A 13,299-nucleotide genomic window follows, 5' to 3' on the forward strand; every position below is an offset into this window, starting at 1 on the left:
ACTAAACCTCCTCACCAAATGGGTTCTTTACCTGCAAGTTTGGTGTGAGTGAGCTCCTTGTCATCACCTATAGAACAATCTTTGCACAAAATCTGGCACACATGCCATACAAGCATTGATGTCCAATTTAAAGATCTTGATAGCACATTTGGAGGGGAGAAGAAGCATCAAGAACACCAACACTTTGTAGCCAACATCAACAACAAAACATAACACAAAATGTATTGAATGTTTGTAGATTTTATCTCTGATCTGGGCCATCGAAGAAAGCACTGCTTGTATTTGACCGACAACCTTGACTGGCATACATTCTCTCAAGGGGAGGCACATTTTTCCTATACCCTTCTTTTAAATTCTCTAGGGATAGGCATTTTGATCCTATACATAGTTGACAAATCTCTAGGGGGGATGTTTTGACTTTGGTCCTACACCCTACTGCCAAATTCTCTATGGGAGGAAACCTTTGCACTTTTGGGTGCTACTATGACACACACGAGGAGGATTGCTGGGGTGTGTGACACATCTGCACCACCACAAGTGAGAAATCCCTCTACTTAGGAATCCTACACATTTGACATCTTTGCTTATTCCATTAGATGCCCTCTCCCGATCTAGCTACATACTTTGTATCCACTCCCATATCCACTTTGGAATCCTACACATTTGACATCTTTGCTTATGCCATTAGATGCCCTCTCCAACTCTAGCTACATAATTTGTATCCTCTCCCACTCTAGGTACATACTTTGTATCCACTTCCATATCCACTTTGCATCCTATCACTACCTTATCACTCTAGCCCAATTTGTATTGATTCTACATATTAATCTACTCATCATTTGCTACTAGCATTAGTGTCAATTCTTCTCTCTAATCTCTTGTAATTAACACATTAATTGCACCATGAACGATTCATTAATGTTCCACCATAACACCATGCCCTTTCATTTGTGAGAAATTCATAAATTTATTAAGTTAAACTCACAGCTATGTGATGCATGTTTATTTTACAACATTTTTTTTTGCATGTTTTATTTCATGGTTTTGGTTGGTTCTACCCTTCAAAAGAACTAGAAATTAAACGATATGATAGTGCCAAATATTAGATGTCGCAAAAAAATTATTTCTAAAGAAAACATGGCATCAATTAGAAAAGCACTACTCATAATCATCTTTACTGTTTTAGCCCATGGTATTGATAAGGAAGGCACGAAATTAGTGGCATACATGACTAATAATGGTGTCATAGTCTTATCACTTTAATACTAGATTCTTTAGCAAAGACTAGATTATGTATATCCACTAAAAAATTGTTAACGGTCTAAGTCTAGGATTACGTGGTTCTTATCTTAGCCCATTAGCAAATTTTCAATGGATATACAGAATCGACCATAATCCTCATTCGTACAATTAAAGTACAAACATTCCTCATGTAGTCCATCTCAAGATTTTTTTGATCATGGATATACAAATATAGTCATAATTATCTTCCATAGGTTAGAGCACAAATATTTTTCACATGTTTAAATTGAAGTTTCACAGACTATTTTGCCTCTAAATGAATTTTATCTCCCTCAAAAGCTCATAGAAATCGTCTTCATCAACTCCACCAATATCTTCAACAAAATAGACAACAAAAATGATTAGTCGATCATGAGTTTTTGAGATAGATCTTGAACAATAAAATATATTTAAAATTCTATTACAATGTTTTATGCTATCAAACTAGAATCAAAGATAAATTCAACACCTTTTTTGGAAGCACATTTAATCATGTCCGATATGTCCTCGTTTGAGAGTTGTATATTGTGTTGTTCGGCAACTTTCTTGAGGTCTTCATGTTTGATTATTCTCTAGGAAAAAGAGTTCATATATTCTTTTAGAACTTTGAGAGACTATGACCACTTCATCGAGAATGGCATCACCTATTTGTATCCTTGAAAATAAAATGTTGACTAATGTCAATTTGACATGAGCTCATATCAACCTTTCTTACAAACAAATGATGATGATAATTATGATTTATTCTACTTAATGTTAAATCAGCTTGACCAACAATGTTCTTCATGATAATTTTGGCATACACATAGAATACATCCTTTCCTCATGTTAGAAAGCCATATCCAATCCTTTGTGATATGTATTCCATGCACTTGAAAATCTCCAAAGCTATCCATGTCCACTAGAAGAGGCTCCCCATTTTATCTTCTATCAAAGTTCAAATTCACATGTTTATCTTCTACCAGCGAGGAAAATTCAAGTCATTTAGAGCTAAAGTTATCAAAGAGAAAATTTTTAATGCCTCGAAGTTGTATAATGTCCTACCTGAGATGAATGCACTACCATTGGTCCATGCGACCACTCATCATCCCCCAAATACACATACCCAAAACTCCCTTTGGTGTAATCTTAGAAATACTTCTGATGGGAAATTGTATGGAATGAAGCCCTAGAGTCTACTGCCCAAGAATTTGACACATTGCTCAATAAAAGAATTAAACATCTTGCTCTACCTGATGAGATGTTCTACAAAGTCATAGAACTCAAAGAGATCTTTGTTTTGATAAATTTTGCTTTTGAATCAAAGTTCTATAGCTCAAGTTATGAGAAAAATAGTGGCTTGCTATCAATCTATCCTAAACTGCCCAACATGCTTCTCTCTTTCTTTGAGCTTACAAAAAGCTCAATCTCTCACCCCTTGTGGCTTGTGGAGTTCATCCCCTCGCCACCTTGATGTACAAGCTCTATGTGCACTGCTCACAATGCCTCCATAGCCATGGAAGCTCTGAGCTTTGATATGTTGCCGATGTGAAGCTCTCTAGGAAGAGGCATGAGGGAAACATCACGAGAGGAGTAGTACCACAACCTTTGGCTCTAATACCACATGAAGAGTGTGCGATGTGTGTGGAGTACGAGGGAGAAGAAGAGTAGATGCAGAGTGTTGATGGAGTTCTCAGTGAGGATAAAAATTACCTCACTAATGCTTATTATTCTATACTAGTATGGCCGGCCGCCTCCGGAGGACTCTCTCTCTCTCTCTCTCTCTCTCTCTCTCTCTCTCTCTCTCTCTCTCTCTCTCTCTCTCTCTCTCGTGCAGTGCTCAATGTCGTCATGGCCATAGGGCACGCTGGCCAGAGCAAGCAAAGGGCCAAAATGACTGATGAGAGCAAATTGATACAAACTTGGTGGAGCTTAACCGTCTTCAAAAGGCCAAAATGGTGTCAAGCACGTTGAAAGAGGAAGTACGAAAGGCACTACAGGAAGGGAGAGGGAGAGAGAGAGAGAGAGAGAGAGAGAGAGAGAGAGAGAGAGAGAGAGAGAGAGAGAGAGAGAGAGAGAGAGAGAGAGAGAGATGTAATCTTTTCCTTTTATCTCATCATCTTGATATATACCAAACAATTTACTAAGCACAAATAAATAGAGAGAGAGAGAGAGAGAGAGAGAGAGAGAGAGAGAGAGAGAGAGAGAGAGAGAGAGAGAGAGAGAGAGAGAGAGAGAGAGAGACCCCTTTGGTCAAAATCACGGATCTGCAGGTAAGTTGACGTGTTGTCGAGATCAAGAAGCATAAAAAACAATCCAAAAGATCGAAGAGCAGGCGGGGGGCACTTTTGAGAACTTTCCAAAATTTGTTGCAGCTACTCCTTATAATCCACAGATGCAGGGAAGATCGTTCCCAAAGTCGTTTCACCGTAGCTCTGCAAGCGCTTGTAGAGGAAGAACTGTCAGAGAGGGGTGGAAGAGGGTTGAGAGGCAAGGAGGGCAAGCAGGAGATCTGCATGTTGAGCCACGTCTCTCCAAGGATTCCCAAAGTGCAGGCATGGTGTTTCATGAATGCCTATACGTCTAGCGTGCCAAACGGGCCCCCCTTCAGCAGGATGTGCGTCGTGGGCAGTCCCAACACCATTGCATGTAGCCTTGTCTACTGCCATCGATGATGGTGAGGTAAGGATGGGAACTCCACTTCGAAGTCCTCCATGGTCGCCTCTCACAACACCGCATGCATTCGAGCAGGTGCAGGGTAGTTAGATGCCTCTAACTGTTCATGCAAAACATTGGCAAATCATGCAGAGGGCTATCAAGCTAGCAAGCAGCATCCCTCATAAATGGATAGGGGCAACTCCACGTCATGAGCCTCCCGCTCAGCAAGAATAAAGTAGTTGTGGTTTGGTCATGCAGTTGTATTGTAGCTGCATTAAATCTCTCTTGCACTTCCATTTAATTTATTGATGAACTTTGCACACGCACACACACACACACACACACACACACACACACACACACACACACACACACACACACACACACACACACACACACACAGAGAGAGAGAGAGAGAGAGAGAGAGAGAGAGAGAGAGAGAGAGAGAGAGAGAGAGAGAGAGAGAGAGAGAGAGAGAGAGAGAGAGAGAGAGAGAGAGAGAGAGAGAGAGAGAGAGAGAGAGAGAGAGAGAGAGAGAAGCCTGTGCCATCCGGTCCGCACAGATGAGGGCTCACAGGAAACTAACTTACAACCCCACCTTTTGAAATTGGGAGCGAGAGAGAGTGAGACGGTGTACCATATCGTGTTTTTGTGATAGTTTCCTGATCGTGCTACTGGCTATACAGGCTTTTCTTCTTAGCATGTGATTGCCCAGATTTAAGAGGTAGTAGAGAAGGAGATGAAGGGGTTGAGCTCTTTGGAGATGGCCACAGACAGTAGCACCAGGCTTTGTGGGTAGGGTGCTACAAACGTCGAGATGGTTGGAGGCAGTGGGGGCCGTTGCACCATTAAGCAGCAGCACGCTGGACATAGCTTAGCATCTAGATGAGTGACATTAGCTTAGCATCTAGATGAGTGACATTAGCTTCACTATCTGTGCTTCAACCACATCGAAATATACGCTCCAAGCACTCCTGTAGCAACGTGCTACCAATGGTGCCCAGCTTCTGAGGCTCCTTGTTTGCTGTGCGTAGATGCACCATGGCTGGCACGTCTACGCAGTGTTAGTTGGAATAGCACGACCACTTCCTACATAACTGCTTTCTCTCCCTCTCTCACCCGCGCTCTGACTCTCGACCTTTGGGTTCCTCGCCCTCAAAGTGCGGGTTGGACCTTGATCTTTGGGGAGTAATCTCTCTCTCTCTCTCTCTCTCTCTCTCTCTCTGCGGGTGCCTTGCCAGCGCATCCACATGGAGTCTCCGTGGCAATCTGGCCTCCTATGGGCCATGCGACACTGGCTGCAGGCATGTTACATCTACACATTAAAGTAGAGATTCTAAGGATTAAAGTAGAGATTCTAAGGGGAAAATAATGGAAATGCTGCCACGTGGATGAGCATGTCTGCCTTTTTAATATAGATATAGATGATCAAAAGAATAGATACGTTATTATGATTAGTGTGATGGGTGTGGCTAGTTATCTTGAATCGTGACATAAAGGGTTACTAAGTAGGAATTAGAGTGATGCACTTATTGGAGAGAGAGATAGCACACACAAGAGAGAGAGAGAGAGTAGAGAATATATATAAATATAATAAATAAATATAAATATAAATAAATAAATCATATATATATATATATATATATATATATATATAGAGAGAGAGAGAGAGAGAGAGAGAGAGAGAGAGAGAGAGAGAGAGAGAGAGAGAGCATACACGAGATAAACATGGTTCACCCAAGTGTGGGCTATGTCCACATAAAGAAACCACTCACTTGCTTTATACTTCAACCTTGAAGTAATTTACAAAGATCTTAGAAGCCTTCAATGGTCATCTCGTGCAAGATCCCCAAATTTTGGGTCTCTTTTAAAAAGAAGAAAAATAGATTCTAATGTGTGTTTCATAAAATTTTGATTCATAATGTTTATTTGGCAGTATTATAAGGTTCTAAAGTGAAAACCAAGATTGTTTCCATGTTCCAATAGGTTAGAGAGACGTTTGGTTCAGTTTTGGAAAAATCCATTTTTTATAAAATCTTTTTCATGCTTTTTATGCTTTTCGGTGCTTTTTTGCAAAAAGTAGGACTGGATCCTTAATCTACGAGTCTCGGAGAAGCTATGGTTCACTTTTGTAAAACTATGCTTTTTGCACGCTTTTCATGCTATTTTTAGCTTTTCATCATTTTTAGTGTTTTTTTAGTGAAAAGCGAGTCCGCTTTATTATTCCAGTAGGATGTTTAGTTTTTTTAAATTTTTATGCTATTTTTAGCTTTTTGTGATTTTCGATGTTTTTGAAAAGCAACATGCTTTCTAAGATGACCTAAACATAAAAATATTATTTTTAGTCATTGTCGGTTTTAGAACCGGAGAAAAAAACGAGATTTTTACAGGAATAATTTTAATAAAAAGTGACACCATAAATATGCCCGGGCAATACGAGAAAGTCATAATTATGTTGAGACATCACGGTGCGGCATAGTCTAGTCACCATCTCATTAGTTGCAAGGATACTAGCCAGATAGTCAAATTTTTTGTAAAATTTGAAGGGAAATTGGGAGAGTTGATTTTCAAAAGCCAAGCCATGTTTTTACGAAGTGTCTTAAAAGCTTGCAGCTAATCATAGCTAAAGAGGTAGTGCTAGCTTTTTGCTTAGACATCACTCTGGCTTTGGCTCAAGACCTATAAATTGTCAAGGAGTGCTTATTTTTCAGTGCCGATAGTTGCGTCTATTATCGCACGACGATACATACCTATTATATGGAGTGGTGCAAGCTCGTTATCACCATCTCCATAAGCTCTTCTCTCTCGTTTGTGGGAAGAAGAAGAAGAATACTGTCTCTCTACTTGCTTACTATCTCCTCTCTCTTTTCATAGTGTATGCGCTCTCCGACGGCTTTCGTAGTGAAAGCCTCTCCATAGCTCTCATCATCTCTTGCTTGTGGCAAAGCTCCTTGACAGGCCCTAATTAATTCTAAAACACGGTGCGAAGCTCTAAACTCCATAGCCATCATCTCTTTCTCTCTGTATGCCGTTTTTTGAGTAGCTACCTCTCTGTGGTTGCTTTTTTGTATACGAGTGCATGTATGGACTTGTCGAGTGTATATGAAGTTGCTCCATTCATCATGTTTAGCACGTTGATTTATGCACACGATGAGTTTATGGTCATGCTTTTCGTTTCACGTAACATATACGATAGGAACACTGTTTTGGTCATAACTCACAAACTATTATGAATTGGGCTGAACTCTTTAAACTTGTGATAAAACACATCATTTAGAAATTTTCTCTCTTGGGTATCATGAAAAAATTCGCATGAGCTAAGAGTTATGGTCAAAAAACAGCTTGTTGCCCACTGCACAAGTGAAATTTTGAACCCGAGGCTCCTTGGAGAACCACTATATAGATTCATCGGATAAGAAAACCCACTTAGACAAACCAAAGGATTGATTAAAATTGATAATAAATGTATTTAGGGCTCTGATATCACTTCGTGAGTGTGAGTTATTAACTATTTCATAACCGGGTTTACCTTATACGAGTGTAGGGACACTACCAAGTGGGGGTACCATATGACGTCCTGAGTTGGTCGAGCTATTTATATATGATTTATGGGCTATTTGGTGAGCTGATTTAAAGTGTTATATTTCCATAAAATTATATAAGGATATATGGTTAGTCAATCCGAACCGTATGGGAAGATATGAATTAAGTGGCTTTCTTTTCGTGTTACCGTTTGTTGCATGAGTATCATATAGGCAAAGTGATGTGATAAGGTGTTAGTATAGATATTATGGAGCTGAGATCAATGCGTTGGTTTGACGTCAATCACTTTCATTTGCGCGTTATACATGCACCCGAAAATGACAAAAAGTTGTTTTTCACATACATGTGAAGTTAAGGTTTATGGTTGATCATAGTGTTGGAGTTGTTTTGCATCATGTTTACGTTGATGGAATGATATCATATGATGTACGGAACCTCACAAGTGGATTTGGATGATGTTACCATATACATGTGGTAGTGATGTGTGTGAACACACTTAGGACTGCCGGGGCATTTTTCCCTCTTTAGGAGGTTTTTTCCCCCGTGCATTGTATTTATGCCCATGCTTCTAGGGCTATCAATTTTCCCATTGCACACTAAGTAATATAATCTCTGTTGTGTTCCTTGAGCTTCCTTTGTCTTCTCCAAGCTGTGTGTGCTTTCTTGAAACCCTAATTCCAACAATTGGTATCAGAGCACGTTCTATCCTCTTGGGCTTAGTTGCCAGCATCTCCAACACATGCCTGCTCACTTTCTTCAATTTCAGTGAGCTTTGACGAGCGTTCTTTTGGCCTCCGTTTACACTACAGGCAGTACTGCACATGCTATTTTATAATTTTATGCAAAATTTTTGTCAGTGGTGTATTTTTCGTAACAGGTCCCTTACAGTCTTCTACGGTTTGTGCTATATAGCACATGTTGTTCCCGCTCTGTTTCTCCTCTTTTTGGGCAGTTTTCACATCAGGTGCATGCATTTGTCATGGCCGACAATAACACAGATGTGTTCAAGATGTTTGCTATTGAGAAGAGATTGGATGGGAACAATTATCCTATGTGGGATTACATGATGCAACATGTTCTTGTGTCAAAGGGTGTCTAGAATATTGTGCAAGGAATTGATGTATGTCCTAGTTCTGAGTATGTAGGCAATGTTGAGGATGTTGCAGGTCTTGGGGCTGCAAGGATTGCTGCTGTTGGAGTTATTTTGCCGACGACAGAACAAGCTCATTAGGATGTAAAGGATGCACATGCTCATGCATTGATTGTGTTGTCTATGAAGCGCACCATTACTCCTCACATTCGCTCAACAAAATCTACAAAACGGGCTTGGGATATTCTGGTTGGTCTTTAAGCAAGTCACAATGAGTCTAAAATTGCATTGCTGCATAAAGAGCTGGAATCAAAGATTATGCATGAGGAAGATGATATGGACACTTTCCTTGCTGGTGTCAAGGATATCAATGAGCAACTTATTTCTATAGATGAAGTCATTTCAGACAGTTCCCTTGTGCACACTGTTCTTGATGCCTTGTCAGATTCTTACTAGACTTTTGCTAGTACTTGGAGATATATGACCCAATGAAATCTTGAAGTTGTCAAGTTTGATGCGTTATGCACATTGTTGTTTCAAGATTCGCTTTCCAGAAAAAACAGGACTAGATAGCCTACAATTGAACATGCCTTTATTGCTGCTCAAAGAAAAGCTGGTAACAGTAATGCAGCCACTTCTCATGGTTCTTTTGCGAGTGGAAAATCACTTGTCCTTGACGCTTTTGCTGGCAGCAATTCATTTGGAAATTCTGTGATAAGGGCAAAAAGAAGATGTGTTGCCATTATTGTAAAGCTAATGATCACTTGATCAAGCAGTGTCCTACGTTGAAGGCCAAAGAAGCTTAGAAGAAAGAGCGTGGTTCCACTGCAAATGCTGGTTCCACTACAAATGCAGCTATTGTTGAGTCTTCTGTGAAAAGAGACTGTGATGCTGATGTTGATGCAGAATGGGCTTTTAGTGCACAGTGTACCTATAATCCTTATGTCCATGATGCATGCATGTCAGTTGCTGCAGATTCACATATGTGGTACTTTGATAGTGGTGCTACAAAGCACATTACCTCAAATCGTGATTTTTTCACCTCTCTTGAGTCTGTCCCTCATGGAAATTCAGTTACTTGTGCCAACAATGCCTCTTATCCGGTTTAGAGAGTTGGAAAGATTGTGCTTACTACTGCAAATGGTAGTTTTTTTACACTTGATGATGCACTTTATGTACTTGGGATCAAGAAGAATCTTTTGTCTGTATCTGCACTAAGTTAGTCTTGTAGTCAAATTTGTGGATGACAGATGTACTGTACATGATTTCAATTTTTGTGATGAAATTATTGCATCTGGAATTGTATCCTGTGGGCTATATAAGCTCACTTTGTATGACAAGTGTGAGTAGAATTTTGCAAATGCAGTTGTGGATTCAAAGGCTATTTCAGATGCAAAGCTTTGGCATGCACATTTTGGTCATCGTAATTTTGCATGTTTGCTGCATTTGCAAGAATCTGACATGGTTGCTTCTTTGCCACCTCTTGAAACACCTGTCAAACATGTTCTTGAAAGCTGTATTCTGGGTAAGATGCAACGTTCGAAGTTTCCAAAGGATGGTTCAATTAGGGCCACATGCAAGTTGGAGCTTGTGCATAGTGATGTTTGTGGGACCATGAAAACTCCGTCCTTGGGCAATTACCTTTACTTCGTGACTTTCATTGATGATTACTCTAGGCATGCATGGGTATTTTTTCTTAAATAAAGTCTAAAGTTTTTATGTGCTTCAAACAATTTTTGGGTATCGCTGAAAATGTCTCAAAATGTACTATGGGCACCCTCCGCTCCGATCGAGGGGGGGAGTATATGTCTCATGAATTTAATGCATTTTTGGCTAGTCGTGGAATAAAACACCAATGTACATGGCCTTATACGCATCAGCAAAATGGTGTTGCTAAGAGGGAAAACATGTCACTTAAGAAAATGGAACGATGTATGGTCAAAAGTCAAGATTGCCACATTCTTTTTGGCTTGAGGCCATCATGTGTGCCACTTATGTACTAAATAGGTGTCCTACAAAAGATTTGTAGTCTATTAGTCCATATGAAGCATGGCATGATAGAAAGCCTTCTATTGAGCACATGCATGTTTTTGGCTGTTTGGCATATGCTTTGGTGCCACAAACACAGCATAGAAAATTGGAAGATAAGGCTATCAAATGTATTTTTGTTGGTTATAGTGTTGAAAGAAAAGTTTACAAGTTGTATCATCCATAAACAAAGCGTAATCTGGTTTCACGGGATGTTGTGTTTGTGGAAGATTCTTGTTCACCCTTGCTGTCATGTACTAGAGACAATAATGTTAGCTCACATGACATTTATGACACTTTGTTGCCTCTTTTCAGTGGTGGAAGTTTGAATGTAAATTCCAATGGGGAAAATGTACACAACCTATGGGGGATTTTGAAAATGTTACATATCAGCTTATTACTGATGTAGATGTACATGATGTACTCGATGAGGAAAGGGTTGAAAATGAACTGGCTAGAGGTATGCCAAAATGGCTAGTGTATACATTACGTGATAGTAAATTGGATGCACCTTTGTCTAGTCATACTCGTTCAAGTTCTTGCCATGTATCTTATGCATCAGATTGTTATGCTTTGGCTATGTCTAGCTTACATGATGTTGAGGAACCTTTGTCTTTCGATGAAGCACATAATTCAAAAATTGGATGGCAGCCATGCAATCAGAATATGATGCAATTATAGAAAACGACACATGGAATTTAATGTGATTTGCCTCCTGGAAAAAAGGCCATTGGCACAAAGTGGGCTTAGAAGTTGAAACGCAAGCTAGATGGTGAGATTGATCGCTATAAGGCTCGACTTGTTGCAAAGGGTTATGCACAACAAAAAGTCATAGATTATGAAGAGACTTTTTCTCCCACTTGTTGTATGACTACTGTGTGTTTTCTATGTACATTGGCAACTCATTTTGGTTGGGATGTACATCAATCAAACATTGTTACCGCTTTCTTGAATGGTGACATATTTGAGGAAGTTTATGTTATGCAACCTCATGGTTTTGTCAAGAAAGGACAAGAGGATAAGGTGTGCAATGTAATAAAGCTTTGTATGGGTTGAAGCAATCTCCTTGTGCTTGGTATGAGAAGGCTGATACTCATTTGGTCAAACGAGGCTTTCATAACAGACCAACAAAAAGCACATTGTATGCAAAGCATGACGGTGATGTACTTCTCATTGTGGTTCTTTATGTAGATGATTTGTTGATCATTGGACCAAATGAGAGACATATTATTGAATATAAGGCTGATTTGAATGCTACTTTCAAAATGAAAGATTTGGAGCTCTTGCATCATTACTTGAGTATTGAGTTTAAGCAGTGTGATGGTGGTATTACCTTGTGTCAGAAAAGTTACATAGAGACATTGCTATGTAAGTGTGGACTTGGTGATTGCAAACCTATTGCCACTCCCATGGAAACAGGTTTGAAATTGAGTCTCCATGAAGCTAGTGATCTTGCAGATATCACTCTTTACCAAACTACTATTGGATGCCTCATTTACATACACAACATGAGGCCGTATATTTAGTTTGGAGTCTCACACATCAGCAGACTTATGCATAGCCCAAGGTCTAAGCATTGGCAGGCTGTCAAGAGGATTTTCCGCTACTTGAGTGGCACTTTACATACTGGCTTGTTTTATCCCAAGGGGGATCATTACTGCCAGACTTACATGCTTTATCAAACTCAAATTGGGCTGGTTGTTTTGACACAGAAGTGTCCACAAGTGGTTTTTGTTTCATGCTTGGCAGCTCATGCATATCATGGTTGAGCAAGAAGTAACCTACTGTAGTCACTTCCAGTTGTGAGGTTGAGTACAAGGCAGTCTTCACAGCTACGATTGAGTGTGTATGGCTCAGACGCCTTATGGCTAATTTGGGTGTTGGACAAGACCTTGCCAACACTAATTACACTGACAAGCAGAGCGCATTGGCAGTTGCAAGGAACCCAATTTTTCATGCTCGCACAAAGCGCATTGAGGTGAATTACCACTATGTCAGGGAGAGGCTCTCAGTAGGAGAGATCAACTTGGCTTATGTGCCAACACAGGACAACCTTGCAGATCTGTTCACAAAGGCGATGTCTAGTGAGAAATTCAAATATTTCCACAATGCTTTGGGCTTACTCCCCTTTGTGGACTGATCATGTCCTCAGGGCATGGCACTTCCCTTTACTCTATGTGCGAGCTCTCATTCACGACATCACTCCAAGGGGGATTTGTTACCATATACATGTGGTAGTGATGTGTGTGAACACACTTAGGACGGCCAGGTAATTTTTTCTCTCTTTAGGAGGTTTTCTCCTCCATGCATTGTATACATGCCCATCATTCTATGGCTATCAAATTTTCCATTGCACACTAAGTAAAATACTCTCTATTGTGTGCCTTGAGCTACCTTCATCTTCTCCAAGATGTGTGTGTATGTTGATTTCCACCCTTTCTAGCTCAAAACTAGCTCTATGTGCTAGGGGGGTGAGGTGCAGCCACACAGTGAATCACTTATGCATGGTTGGGTATTGTCAAAATTGGATTTTGACATCATGTTTAGTTGCTCATTGGACATATTTCATGCATAAATGGTTCATGTCTTAAGGGCCAAGTATGTGGGCTCCATTTGATTGTAGTAGACATGTCAAACTCCAAGTGTGGGAGTTTTCAGTATGGAATATGGTTTATGGTCAAGGGTTTAAATCCCTCATGGATTATGGTTGTGGAAGCCGG

General features: G+C 40.0%; 1 protein-coding gene across 1 annotated transcript in view; it reads right to left on the minus strand.

Annotated features, from left to right (window-relative positions):
* Positions 1-1,357: 1,357 nt before the first annotated feature.
* Positions 1,358-13,299, minus strand: part of LOC147430591 (caltractin-like) — a 42,377-nt gene continuing 30,435 nt past the window's right edge. The window contains exons 5-6 of the mRNA XM_086493181.1: positions 1,751-1,853; positions 1,358-1,616 (exon numbers count right to left, since the gene is read on the minus strand). Of these exons, the coding sequence (XP_086349307.1) occupies positions 1,555-1,616; positions 1,751-1,853 (165 nt within the window). The 3' untranslated portion in view covers positions 1,358-1,554. The remainder of the gene's footprint in view (positions 1,617-1,750; positions 1,854-13,299) is intronic.

This window comes from Adiantum capillus-veneris, chromosome 21 (genome assembly GCF_014529385.1).
Source record: "Adiantum capillus-veneris isolate H3 chromosome 21, ASM1452938v2, whole genome shotgun sequence".
Taxonomy (NCBI): domain Eukaryota; kingdom Viridiplantae; phylum Streptophyta; class Polypodiopsida; order Polypodiales; family Pteridaceae; genus Adiantum; species Adiantum capillus-veneris.